Source organism: Cynocephalus volans, chromosome 10, assembly GCF_027409185.1.
Source record: "Cynocephalus volans isolate mCynVol1 chromosome 10, mCynVol1.pri, whole genome shotgun sequence".
NCBI lineage: Eukaryota > Metazoa > Chordata > Mammalia > Dermoptera > Cynocephalidae > Cynocephalus > Cynocephalus volans.
The window spans coordinates 21,041,927-21,056,053 of record NC_084469.1 but is presented as its reverse complement, the minus strand read 5'-3'; the positions used below and the strand labels follow the sequence as shown (position 1 = coordinate 21,056,053).

Sequence of the window (14,127 nt, the reverse complement as noted above, 5' to 3'; positions counted from 1 at the left end):
AAAAATAGCCCCTCGATCATTTCCGTAGTGGCAGTGGGCTCTGAACAAATGTAGCTCCTCGACCTGCCCTACAGACTTTATCTCTGCATGAATCACCAAAAAATGAAGTGACCAACCTCAGAAGGACGGCTTTAAACTGCTGCTTTTCTTGCCCCACCCCCCTCCCATTTTTGTCCTATCCTAATGGTTCTTTCTTTCTGTTTTTCAGGGGAACATTTCAGGGTATGAATAGGCCAAGTGCTGAAAAGATGAGTCTCAAAATTGATCTGGAAACAAACTTTGCTGAGTTGGTTATAGATGTAGGAAAAGTTACCCTTGGGGTGAATCAAAGGAAGGAAATGGACCCTCAACTGCAGAAGAAAGAGAATGAAACCATCTTGCAAGCAATTTGTACTCTGCTGAATTCTGGTGGGGGAGTGATCAAGGCTGAGGCTGAGAATGATTATGAGAGTCATGGATTGGACCTGCCTGAGACATTCAGAAGCTATTTAGATGAGATGCAGCAGGGAAACCTCTTTTTGATTTTTGTGAAATCATGGAACACGGAGACCTCTGGTGTACGACTTGCTACCTTGTGCACCAATTTATACCACAGACTTAGAACATTTACTGATGTCATGGATTCTCAGGAAGCGCTGGCATTTCTCAAGCAGAAGAGTCAGACTTTTATGAATATTAATAATTCCAACTCGTTAAGTCCACAGGAAGTTCGGGTTGGTGCACATGAAGCTAACATGAAGGCCTCGGCCGCTGCTTTGTTTGATAGAGCACAGCTTCAGTACCTGGAAAAACTCACCTTTACTGAGTCCACGCACGTTGAATTCAAAATGTTCACAGCAGATGTGTCACAATGCGTTAAAGAGAATCTCCCCACATGTGTTTCTGCATTTGCAAATACCGAAGGAGGATATGTATTTTTTGGTGTGCATGATGAGACCCGTCAAGTCATTGGATGTGAAAAAGAGAAAACAGATCTTACCACCTTGAGGAATTCTATTAATGGCTGTATTAGGAAGTTACCTGTCCATCATCTCTGTACGCAGAGGCGTGAAATACAATATGCTATCAAATTCCTTGAGGTACACGATAAGGGGGCCCTCCGTGGATATGTCTGTGCGGTTAAGGTGGAGAGATTCTGCTGTGCAGTGTTTGCCAAAGTGCCTAGTTCCTGGCAGGTGGAGGACAACCGTGTGAGACAGCTAGCCACAAAGGAATGGGCAGCTAAGATGATGGAAACCGACCCAGGTCAGGGAGCAAGACCAACAATGATTGTAATATTTGCTGGGGGTGGGGCAGGGAGGAAAGGGAGATATGGTGTTCTCTGGAATCTGGGGAAAGAGAGGGACTCTCTGAGTTGCAGATGCCAGAATTATTAATTTGCATAGATGCAGTTTGTGGGTCATTGCCCTTCCTTCCCTCCACCCATCTAGAATATTCTGCATTCAACAGATGCCCTGGGCTAGTAGTCCCACTAGAGGTTGGTGCGGGAGGCTGTTTGACCTAGTTGTTTCTATTTTCACACCCCTTCTTGTGTTCGTATTCAAATCTTTTCCTTTCTGATTATGAATTGCATTCAATCATTCAAGAAATTCCTTTTTCACATGTACAGATGTGTCCTCCTTAATGTCCTGCCACTTTTGTCTGACTTCCCATTCTTGCCCGGTTCCCCTGATTAAATTTCTTTCTCATTGCCCCACTTCCATTTTGAACCAAAACATGAGCAAACCATAGCTTTCCCTCTCCTTTCCCATTTTTCCTTTTGGAGCCAACATGTGATGCTAACCTTGATTAATAAGCCAAAGGGTAGTGTTGGTGAGATGCATCCGCCTTGGAAAAGGAGAGACTGAGATGAAATTTGACAAAAGCAATGGTAACTTCCTCAAAAGTCCAGGAAAAACAAAGCCTATTTCAGAATCTGCTCAGAAATCTATATCCATTGACCTTCACATCTAATCATATTTCTTCAAAAATATCACTCTAACAGTCTAAAATAGTTTTGTTTTAGTAAAGTTAAAACAACATATTATTTATTTTAATAAAATTAAAAATTAAAAACTGTTGCTCCACACTAGTTTTTATCTTTCCCCCCTCACAAAACCTCAATATACTTTCCTTAGCTGACCTGGGATGTAAACACAAGCATATGTGGGCCGTGGCCTTGAGTTATAAGATTAAGTAAAAGACTTTGCAACACTGTTCAGCTGTAAGTTGGGGTCTGCCTTTTTGCGTATTGAACCTTTGGTTCTTGTTTGCTAAGATCTTTCCAGGTTTTCCGAGATGGTCCTTGCACTGAGTTTGTCATCCGGCACTCCCTGCAGCAGGACTGTGTGCACTCATAAGAATTTGGAATGTCTTAAAGAACAGCAGGAACATTACTTTCCAGGTAATATGTCACCTCTGGTTGCCTTGGAACATGTTTGTTGTTCATTCATATGGGAAAAAATTAAATTTGATCGTCTTTTATATGATGTACAAAACCAATTTCAGAAGGTTTAAGGACTTAAATATCAGAAACAAACTTTTAAAACTTTTAGTAAGGAATGTATGTGAATAATTTTGTCATTGCGGTTGGAAAGGATTTCCTACACCAGACACAAAAGTATTCAACAAAAAGGTTGATAAATTCCACTACATTAAAATTAAGAACTTCTGTTCCTCAAAAGATACCTTAAAGAAAGTAAGACAATTCAATTACAAATTTGAAGAAGATAAGTTGCAATCCATGTAGCTGACAAAGGATTGGTATCAAGAATGCCATGAAAACGTATACAAATTTTTAAAAGGACAAACGACCCAATAGAATAATGGGGAATAGTTATAAAGATGCATTTCTCAGAAAAAGAGTCACATATATCAATAAACTTAAGAAGAGATGCTCGATCCATTAGTCATGAGCAAAATGCAGATCAAAACCACAATGAGATATCATCTCACCCCAGCTATACTGGCTGTTATCAAAAAGACAGAGAATAACAAATGCTGGTGAGGATGTGGAGAAAGGGGAACACTTTATACACTGTTGGTGGGACTGTAAATTAGTACAGCCATGATGGAAAACAGTATGGAAATTTCTCAAACAACTACAGATAGAACTACCATATGATCCAGCAATCCCACTACTGGGTATATACCCAAAGGAATGGAAGTCAACATATCGAAGGGACACCTGCACTCCCATGTTTATTGCAGCTCTGTTCACAATAGCCAAGAGTTGGGACCAACTTAAAGGTCCTTCAGTGCTTGACTGGCTAAAGAAAATGTGGTATACATACTCAGTGGAATACTACTCAGCCATAAAAAAGAATGAAATTCTGCCATTTGCAGCAACATGGATGAGCTTGGAGAAAATTATGTTAAGTGGAATAAGCCAGGCACAGAGAGAGAAATACCACATGTTGTCACTCACATGTGGAAGCTAAAAAAGTTGATTTCATAGTACAGAGTAGAATAGTGCTTACTAGAGATTAGCGGGGGGGGGGGAAGGTGGAGAGGGGATGGGGAGAGGGTGGTCAGTGTATACAAAACAGGAGAGAGACAGGAAGAAAGGGATCTAGTGTTCAACAGTAATACAGGGAGACTACACTTAACAACAAAGTACTATGTATCTTTGAATAGCTAGTCGAGATGATGTTGAATGTTCCTAACATAAAAAAATGACAAATGTTTGAGGTGATAGATATACTAAGTACCTTGATATGGTTATTGCACACAGTATGAATGTACCCAAATATCATGTCGTATTCCATAAATACATACAATTATCATGGATCAATTAAGAAAAACACGGGGAGGGGCCAGGGAAATGTTCGTAGACTGGTACAAAGTTGCAATTACAAAGTTGTAATTAAATAGGAAGAATAAGTTCTGGTGCTCTAGGGTGAAAATAGGTAATAATATTGTATTGTGTATTTCAAGATAACCAGAAAAGAGGATCCTTTAATGTTATAACCACAAAGAAATGGTAAATGTTTAGGTGATAGATATGCTAACTATTCTGATTAGATCATTATACAATATATTCATGCATCAAAACAACAAACTGCACCCCATAAATATGGACAATATTTTTAAAATTTAAAGACAAGTAAACAAACAAAAAACCACAAGTAGATACCACTGTATACCATTGAATTGCCAAAATCAGGTGTTGGAGATGTTGTTGGTAAATGCGATCTTTTGTACATTACTGCTGGGAGTTTAATTTGGTCTAATCTCTTTGGAAAACAAACTTGGTATTACCTTGTATAGTTGGTCATTTGTACTCTACTACTACTCATCAATTCCTTCTGGTTTCTAGAGAAAATGTGTACACATCCATCAGGAGATGTGTATAATTTTAGATATGACCCAAGTCCTCATATAATCACTATTTGTAATAGCTTTAGACAGGAAACAACCAAAATATCTATTGTCACAACAATGAATAAATGTATTGTAGTATATTCACATAATGGAATACTGTTAGGCAGTGAAAATAGATGGACTACAGCCATATGAAAGCACAGGGCTTCATCTGAGTAATGTATATGTACATATTGTCATGACTACCCAATTTACCCCATTTTTTTATTGACTGTAGTATTTCATAGTATCCCTAAACATAAATGTTCTTATTTTTAGTTGTTTTGATTGTGAAATATATTAGACATACAGAAAGTGTATAAAACAAAGATATGATTTAACAAATAATTATACAGTGAAACCTGGGTAATCACTACCCAAGTAAGAAAAAGCTACAAATTTGGAAACACCCTTGCTATCACTTCTTTAGTCCCATTTCTGAAGGACTTTTAGATAATGTCTATTTTTTTTTCTGTTTTATACAGTGCTACAATATACATTTTTGTAAAAATACCTGATGTGTTTCTTAGGATAAATTCTAAGTAGTAACAATGCTTGTAAATTTAGATAAACATTGCCAAATTGTTAACTAAAACATATCCAAATACGCTTTCACTAACATCATTATTGTGATGTTTCTTTTCTACAAGAAGCTTCAGAATCATTTTGTTCTACAAAAAAAAAGTAGTCTGAGATTATTTTGATGACAATTATGACTATTACATGAAATCAATTAATTTGGAAAGAATTGTCATTTTTGCAAAAGTGAATTAAAAGTCTCATTGTTGAACATGGAATGTTTGGCCATTTGCCATATTTTGTCAAACTAAAGAAAACAACTTTGTGCTATTATTTTATTTAACACTAAAAAAGAAAATATTGCCAGTTAAACTATAAGATGTATCCTGACTTCAGAGATGTTAAGTCCATTTATATTCACTGAAATATGGTCTATCTCTCAATTGTTTCAAAGTTTCACCCATATTGTTACTGTATATATTAAATTTAATCCTAGAATGGGATCCTTAAATGATATTAATTTCTGGTTGTGAGTTGCTGGCATGTAGGAAAGCGCCTAGTTTTGTTTTTTCACCCGTGATAATTGTGTATATTTATGGGGTACAATGTGATATTTGGGTATATTTATAGTATGCAATGATCATATCAGCATATCTATCACCTCAAACATTTATCATATCTTTGTGATGGGAGTATTCAAAATCCTCTCTAGTAGCTATTTGAAGTTGCACAATAAAATTGTTGTTAACTGTAGTCTCCCTAAGTGCTATAGCATACTAGCTCTTATTTTTCCTATCTAGCTACAATATTGTATCCATTGACTACCCTCTCCCTATTCCACCCTCCCCTCTACCCTTACCAGTCTCTAGTAACCACTATTTTACTCTCTACTTCTATGAAATCAACTTTTTTAGCTTCCACGTATGAGTGAGAACATGCAGTGTATCTCTTTCTGTGCCTGGCTTACTTCTCTTAACATAAGTTTCTCCAAGCTCATCCATGTTGCTGCAGATGGCAGGATTTCATTCTTCCATTGTGGATCTATAATAGGCTTTCTTTGTCTGATCATCCGTTGATGGTTGATTCCATATCTTGACTATTGTGAATAGAGCCACAACAAACATGAGAGTGTAGGTATCCCTTTGACATGATCATTTCATTCCTTTGGATATATACTCAGTAGTGGGATTGTATAAGAGTTTCCCTTTCTCCACATCCTTGCCAGCATTTGTTGTTTTCTGTCTTTTTGATAATAGCCATTCTGACGGGGGTGAGATGATATCTCATTGTGGTTTTGATTTGCATCTCCCTGATGATTAGTGATGTTGAGTAGTTTTTCATATACCTGTTGGCCATCTGTATGTCTTCTTTTGAGAAATATCTATTCAGGTCATTGCCCATTTTTTATTTGGATTTTTTTTTTTTTTAACTATTGAGTTGTTTGAGTTCCTTGTGTATTCTGGATATTATTCCCTTGTTGGATGAATAGTTTGACAATTTTTTTTTTCTATTCTGCAGGTTGTCTCTTCACTATGTTGATTGTTTCCTTTGCTGTGCAGAAGCTTTTAAGTTTGTTATGATCCTATTTGTTTATTTTTCCTTTGTTGCCTGTGCTTTTGAGGTCTTATTCATAAAATCTTTGCCCAGTCCTATGTCCTGAAGCATTTCCCCTGTGTTTTCTTCTTGTAGTTTTATATTTTCAGGTCTTTCATTTAAGTCTTTAATCCATTTTGATTTTGGTATTTGTGTGTGGTGAGAGACAGTCTAGTTTCATTCTTCTGCATATGGGTCTCCAGTTTTCCCAGCATCATTTATTGAAGAAACTGGCCTTTTCCCAATGTATGTTCTTGGCACCTTTGTCAAAAATCAGTTGGCTGTAGATATGTACATTTATTTCTGAATTCTCTGTTCTGTCCTATTGGCCTGTGTGTCTGTCTTTGTGCCACTACTATGCTGTTTTTATTACTATAGGTTTGTAGTATATTTTGAAGTCAGGGAGTATGATGCCTCCTGCTTTGTTCTAATTGCTCAGGATTGCTTTGGCTATTCAGGGTCTTTTGTTTTTCCATATAGATTTTTTAATTGTTTTTTTCTGTGAAGTATGTCATTGGTAGTTTGATGGGGATTGCATTGAATCTGTAGATTGCTTTGCGTAGTATGGTCATTTTGACAATATTGATTCTTTCAATCCATGAATGTGGGATGTCTTTCCAATTTTTGTGTGTCTTTTTAAAATTTTTTAATCAGTGTTTTATGGTTTTCCTTGTAGAGATCTTCCACTTCCTTGGTTAAATTTTTTCCTAGATTTTTGTTTGTTTGTTTGTTTGTTTGTTTTTCTCACTATTGTAAATGGGATTGTGTTCTTGATTTCTTTTTCTGGCAGTTCATTGTTGGTATATAGAAATGCTCCTGATTTTTGTATGTTGATTTTGTATCCTGCAAATTTACTGAATTTATTTATCAGGTCTAGGAGTTTTTTGGTATAGTCCTTAGTTTTCTCTATATATAAGATTATGTCATCTGCAAACAGAGACAATTTGACTTCCTTTTCTCCAATTTGGATACCTTTATTTTTTTCTCTTGCCTGATTGCTCTGGCTATGACTTCCAGTACCATGTTGAATAAAAGTGGTGACAGTGGGAATCTTTGTCTTGTTACAGTTCTTAGGGGAAGAGCTTTCAGCTTTTCCATGTTTGGTATCATGTTAGCTGTGTTTGACATATATAGTTTTTATTGTGTTGAGATACTTTACTTCTATACCTAATTTGTTGAGGGTTTTCATCATGAAGAGATGTTGAATTTTCTCAAATGCCTTTCCTGCACTTATTGAGATGATCATATGTGGGGTTTTTTCTTTCATTATGTTAATATAAAGTATCACACTTATTGATTTGGGTATGTTGAACCATCCTTGCATCCCTGGGATAAATCCCACTTGATCGTGGTGTATAATCCTTTTGATGTTCTCTTGGATTCAGTTTGCTAGTATTTTGTTGATGATTTTTACATTTATGTTCATCAGGAATATCAGCCTACAGTTTTCTTTTTTTCATATGTCCTAGCCTGGTTTTAGCATCATAGTAATGCTGGCCTTGTAGAATGAATTTGAAAGAATTCCATCCACTTCAATTTTTTAAAATAGAGAAGTATTAGTATTCATTCTTTAAAAGTTTGGTAATATTCTGCAGTAAAGCCATCTGGCCCTGGGCTTTTCTTTGTCAGGAGACATTTTATTACTGATTCAATCTCATTAATCATTATCAGTGTGTTCAGATTTTCCATTTCTTCTTGGCTCAATTTTGGCAAGCTGTATGTATACAGGAATTTATCCATTCTCAAATTTGTTGGTGTATAGTTGTTTATAATAGTCTCTAATGATCCTTTGTATTTCAGTGGTATCAGTTATAATCTCTCTTTTTGCATTTCTGATTTTATTTATTTTGGTCTTTTCTCTTTTTTTCTTGGCTAGTCTAGCTAGTGGTTTGTCAATTTTGTTTATTTTTTCAAAAAAAAAACACAACTTTTTGTTTGATTGATCTTTTGATTTGTATTTTTAGTCTCAATTTCATTTATTTTGGCTCTGATTTTAATTATTTGCTTTCTTCTACTTATTTTGGGTTTGGTTCACTCTTGCTTTTCTAGTTCCTTGAGGTGCATTTTTAGGTTATTTGAAATCTTTCTATTTTTTTCAAGCAGGCGTTTATTGCTATAAATATTCTTAATATTTCCTAGGCTGGGGATGTGGTTGTGTGGCATGTTAGGGTCTCTGGGACTGGTATGCTGGTAATAGGGTCACCATGCAGATTCTCCAACTGAGGGAAGGCCCATCTGGGGGACATCATCTGGATTGTTTCTCAGTCAGATGTGTAGGCATGGGATGGCTCAAAGACTCACGCAGGTCTGGCAGGGGTGTGACAGCTGGGCTGTTTCTCTTGGCCAGGGTCATGGGCACCTTTTGCTTGGCTGGCCAGCTGGGTGTGGGTCTGTCTGGTTGGTCCACTAAGCTGCTTCTCAGGGCTGGGAATCAGGTCATGCTTCTTTTGGTGGTTCTGGAGCAGGTCTGTCAAGGGTGGGCCCTTGGCTGCTTCTCAGGCTGAGGGCAAGGTGGCAGGGCAGGCCTGTGGAGGTTGGGGTCACCCAGCCACTTCCTGGGCTGTGGTGAGGTCAAAGGTAGACCTGTGGAAGGCAAAACTGCCCTGCCACTTCTCTAGTCAGAAAGTGTGGGCATACTTTAGCTTTGCTCGCTCCATGTTGTGTTCATTAGGGTAGGGACTTCTGATCTATTTTTCTGGGCTGGGGTCACAGGCACATAGAAGAAGCTCAGTTGGCTCGTGGGGAGTGGGGGAGCCTGATGGAATTGTGTCCACCTGTCTAATCTCTGGCTGGGGGTGTGGGGGTGGGCAGTTCAGCTGCCCTGGGGTTAGATTACCAGACATGCAAGAGTGGATCTCAGCTCCACCTGTACCCAGGCTCCAATCCACTGGGATCAGAACATTGTAGCCTCTCATGTGAGTGCATTGGGATGACAGCAGATCTTTAAGCCCGGGGAAGCACTTTGGTTACGGTCCCCAGGCAGGGCATGCTCTTGCAGTGGCTCTGGTTTCAAGATGGCGCTGCACTGCATCAGCTTGGGTCACTTGGGTGGGGTGAGGGGAGTGAGCATTATGTGCTTCTGTTCTGAAGCAATGTGGTGCATGTCTTCTAAGCAGCTCCCCACACTTGGCTCCAGGTGTGCAAGGGCTGTGGTATGTTCCTGTACTAGGAATTGCAAGTTTCAGTGACGAGGATGAGGGCTAGTGGTGGCCTTCTATTTACCTTTTCTCCACAGGGAAAGTCCCTCCTGCACTGATCCTGGTGGCAGACACGTGGTAGCTGAGGTAGTGTGTCTTTCTTCCCTCTCTATGCTGCTATTCTGGGCTTTTGCACTCCACAGGGATCTCGCCAGTCTCCTGCTGCAATCCCATGCTCTCCCACTGATGCTCCTGTCAATTTTTAGCTGTTTGTTAGTTATTTTGGTGCCTTTTTGTGATTGGGATGAGCAATAGGTGTCTCTTGTCAGCCATCTTGCGTGCCCCTCTTTCAGTTTAAAAACATACGTTATTCCATTTCTAAACATTTTATTTAATAATTTCATCAAGGCAAAAGAGAAGATAATTTTTAATTAACAACCTTTCCTATATTTATACTTTACTTTCCTGTACTTATTCTAATTCATTGGCTAATTACTCCAGAACAATATTAAATCAAAACAGTAGTAGGAGATACCCTTAGTTTAGTCAACTTTTTAAGAAAATAATTATAGTATTTCTCTGAGGCCAGACAAACTTTACAGGTGTGTCCAGTGGCTTGCTGGACATCTTGATGTACCATCGGCATCCCAAATTGAGCATTTCCAAAACTGATCTCTCACTCTGACAATCTGCTACTTCTTCCGTATATTCTGCATATTATGCTATATTGAGTATTATTTTTCTACTGTTTCTTCCACATTATCTTTATCAATTGGAGAGTTCCTGCTCCATCCAGCCAAGCACAGAAATCTGGATTCATCCTTGACTCTTCCCTCTATTCTGAATTCAAAATTCACGTTTTGTGTGCATTTAATTTTTTTTCTTGGCAGAGGATTCATAGTTTTCGTTAGAGTCCAAATTTGGGTTTGTGATCCCGAAAGATTTAAGAATCTCTTATATATATGTATCCAAAGCTTTTTTTTTTAAAGTACTTCAAAAAATTTTTTTTTAATTTTGCATACATAAAATAGACTTCTTTGTTATAGCCCTAAGAGTTTTCAAATGTGTAGATTTGGGTAAATACCACCACATTCAAGATACAGAACAGTTCCATCACCCAAAACAAAACAAAACTCCTTTATGCTGCTCCTTTGGAGTCAAACTTTCCCCCAGTCCCCAACCTCTGGCAGCCACCGATCTGTTTTCCATACCTATAGTTTTGCTTTACAGAATGTCACGTTAAGTGAGACCATACACGAAATAACATTTGCCAGGGTTAAGATGCCACTCTGTTGCCTTCCTCCCCAACCCGTCTCCACCCCTTCACCTCTCACTTCAGACAGCAGCGACACAAACCGCTGGCCGTTATGTGAACAGACCTTGGTGTTTCTTGCCTCCACGCTTTACCCATGTGCCCCTTTTGACTATCTCTCTCTTCCCCCAGCCTTCAACTGGCTAACTCGAAGTCATCCTTTAAGAATCAGCTCAGATGTCTCCTTCTTCATAAAGATTTTCACATTTTCTTCCTTCCTGAACTGTACCTTTTCTTGGGGTTCACGTAATACTTTGTGTACTTCTTTCCAGTTGCATTCACCACTTTGCATCATAGTTATTGTTGTCCCCGTGCATGTATCCAATTAGCAGTTCCATCGGAACTATTTTATCGTTTTGCTGCTAATGTAAAATCTAGTGTTGACATGTGGTAGGGCCCAAATGTTGATCGAATCTCCTTCATATAGTGATGATTACTAGCTTGTCTAGGAGTTTTCCTCTAATTTTTTCCAATTCTTTCCCTGCCTAGTATCATCAGGCAGAGTGATATATACTCCAAAAAGCCTCTACAAGGAACTCTTCTCACAACATAAAGGACTCAGAGACTTAATAAATACAGAAATGCGCACTGTTTCTGAAGGAATATTAATATTTTCTCAAAGCTGGGCTGTGGACTTAGGTCTGAAAGAGAAGCAAGGGGTCATCTGTGATGCTCTTCTAATTTCCCAGGACAACACCCCAATCCTCTACACCATCTTCAGCAAGAAGGATGTGGAATGCAGGAGCTATTCTATGATAGTCGCCCGTTGTTTGAAGCAAAGGCTGGTGAACACAGGTGGCTACACTGGGAGATTATGCATCATTCCCTTGGTCTTCCTGCTAAATCCTGATAAAACAGCAAACATCCTTCATGGTTCAGATCTGCAGATTTACCCCGAGTCCTATAACCTTACGACCACCCAGCACATGGAAGCTCTGTTACAGTCCCTTGTGATAGTCTTGTTTGGGTTCAGATCCTTCTTAAGTGACGAGGTGGGCTCTGAAGTTTTGAACCTACTCACAGACAAACAGTATGAGTTGCTTTCAAAGAACCTGCACAAGACCAGAGAGCTGTTTGTTCATGGCTTACCTGGGACAGGGAAGACCATCCTAGCTCTTAGGATCATGGAGAAAATCAGGAATGTGTTTGACTGTCAGCCAGATGACATTCTCTACATCTGTGAGAAACAGCCCTTGCAGAAGCTTGTGAGGTAAGCAGCCTGACTATATTCACTTTCTCTTCCTGAGCAACTCTGGCTGGTGTAGCTTTAAGATTCTATTGTATTTATCATACCCAGAGAAGTGTAAGAGTAGGATTGGATTCCTTTGTTCGATTGGGGAAAACTGAGTGTGTTTCTTATATTTTCAGGAAGAAAAACATTTGCCAGGCAGTGACCCGGAAAACCTTCATGAAAAATGACTTTAAAAATATTCAACACATTGTCATTGATGAAGCTCAGAATTTCCGCACTGAAAATGGGGACTGGTATGGGAAGGCAAAATCCATTGCTCAGAAGGAAAAGGACTGCCCAGGAATTCTCTGGATTTTTCTGGACTACTTTCAGACCAACCACTTGAGTTGCAGTGGCCTGCCTCCTCTCTCAGCCCAGCATCCCAGAGAAGAGCTCACCAGAGTGGTACGTAATACATATCCGATACTCAACTACATGCAAGATGTCATGCAGCAGGTCAGAGAAAATCCTCCACCGAACGTCCCCCCCGGGTCCCTGGTGATGCTGTATGAACCTAAATGGCCTCAAGATGTTCCAGGCAACTTAGAGATTATTGAAGACTTGGACCTGGAGGGGGTGGTGAGCTATGTAGCAGAGGAGTGCCAGTTTTTCATGAGAAATGGTTATTCTCCCAAGGATATTGCTGTGCTTTTCAGCAAACAAAGTGAAGTGGAAAAATATAAAGATAAGTTTCTAATGGCGATGAGGAAGAGAAAAATGTCTCAGCTCGATGAGGAATCGGATCTGTTAGTACAGATCAGGGATGCATCAGATATTCTGGCCAATCATATTGTGTTGGACAGCATCCATCGATTCTCAGGTCTGGAAAGAAACATCGTGTTTGGGATCAACCCAAAGACAACTGAGCCAGCCATTTCCAGCAATCTCCTGCTCTGTCTGGCTTCCAGGGCGAAGAAACATCTGTATATTCTGACAGTGTCTGTCTGATAGGAAGATCCCAGTCTAAGAAGCAGCTAGGTAGCTCTCATCTCTACTTAACTGTGAAACTACTTAATCTAAACATTTAAACATCAAGTATTTAATGAGCACCCACTTGTTAAGCCTCATATTGTTGGAGATAGAGAATGAGGTGGCAAACAAAACAGATAAGAGTCCTCTTTTGGGGCAGAGGCAAACCACTGGCAAGGAAACAAATACAAGTACAAGGAATTTCAGAAAATAATTCACAGGAAGTTGCAAAGGCAGTACAGAGTAGTACAGAAGGGCTCCTGGATCCTTCACCCAGTTTCTAGGCCATTGATTTTTAATAGGATTATTGTTATGTTTGGGTTTTAATCTACCCCATTGCTGTTTGTTTCCTATTTGTCCCCTGTATTCTTTGTTATCTCTTTTCTTCTTTTTTTTTTAAAAACATTCTTTTGGCTTAATTGAGCATTTTATGATGATTTCATTTTATCTCCTTTGTTGGGTTATTAGTTATAACTCTTTGTTTTATTATTTTAGTAGTTGCTCTAGGATTTACACTGTATATTTTTAACGTATCACTGTCTACCTTCAGTTGATAGTATTATCATTTCATTCTAGTATAAGAATGCTACAGCAGTATACTTCCATTTCTCCTTCTTAAGGTTGTAGTGTTGTTGAGATATACTTTATTTCTATATATGCTATAAACTCCACAATATATTGATATTATTTTTGTTTGAACAATCAATTCTTGTGTGTGAGGTTTGTTGAGAGCTCCTTGGACCTGTGGGTTTATAGTTTTCACCAAATTTACAAATTTTTCAGCAGTTATTTCTTCCAGTGTATTTTCTACATCTTTTTCTCTCCTCGGGTAGTCCAATTATATGTATGTTAGATCACTTGACTCTGTTCCACAGTTCACTGGTGCTCTTTGCTTTAAATTTCTCTTTGTTTCAGGTTGTTTCTATTGCTTTGTCTTCAAGTTCATCAATTTTTTCTTCTGTTATGTTGAATATGCCATTAATCCCATTATTTTTCATCTTAGACATTGCTTCATCTTCTAGCTC

General features: G+C 38.6%; 1 protein-coding gene across 1 annotated transcript in view; it reads left to right on the top strand.

Annotated features, from left to right (window-relative positions):
* Window positions 1–13,455, top strand: part of SLFN5 (schlafen family member 5) — a 30,612-nt gene extending 17,157 nt beyond the window's left edge. The window contains exons 2-5 of the mRNA XM_063112570.1: window positions 209–1,245; window positions 2,258–2,383; window positions 11,392–12,112; window positions 12,271–13,455. Of these exons, the coding sequence (XP_062968640.1) occupies window positions 209–1,245; window positions 2,258–2,383; window positions 11,392–12,112; window positions 12,271–13,081 (2,695 nt within the window). The 3' untranslated portion in view covers window positions 13,082–13,455. The remainder of the gene's footprint in view (window positions 1–208; window positions 1,246–2,257; window positions 2,384–11,391; window positions 12,113–12,270) is intronic.
* The last annotated feature ends 672 nt before the right edge of the window (window positions 13,456–14,127 follow it).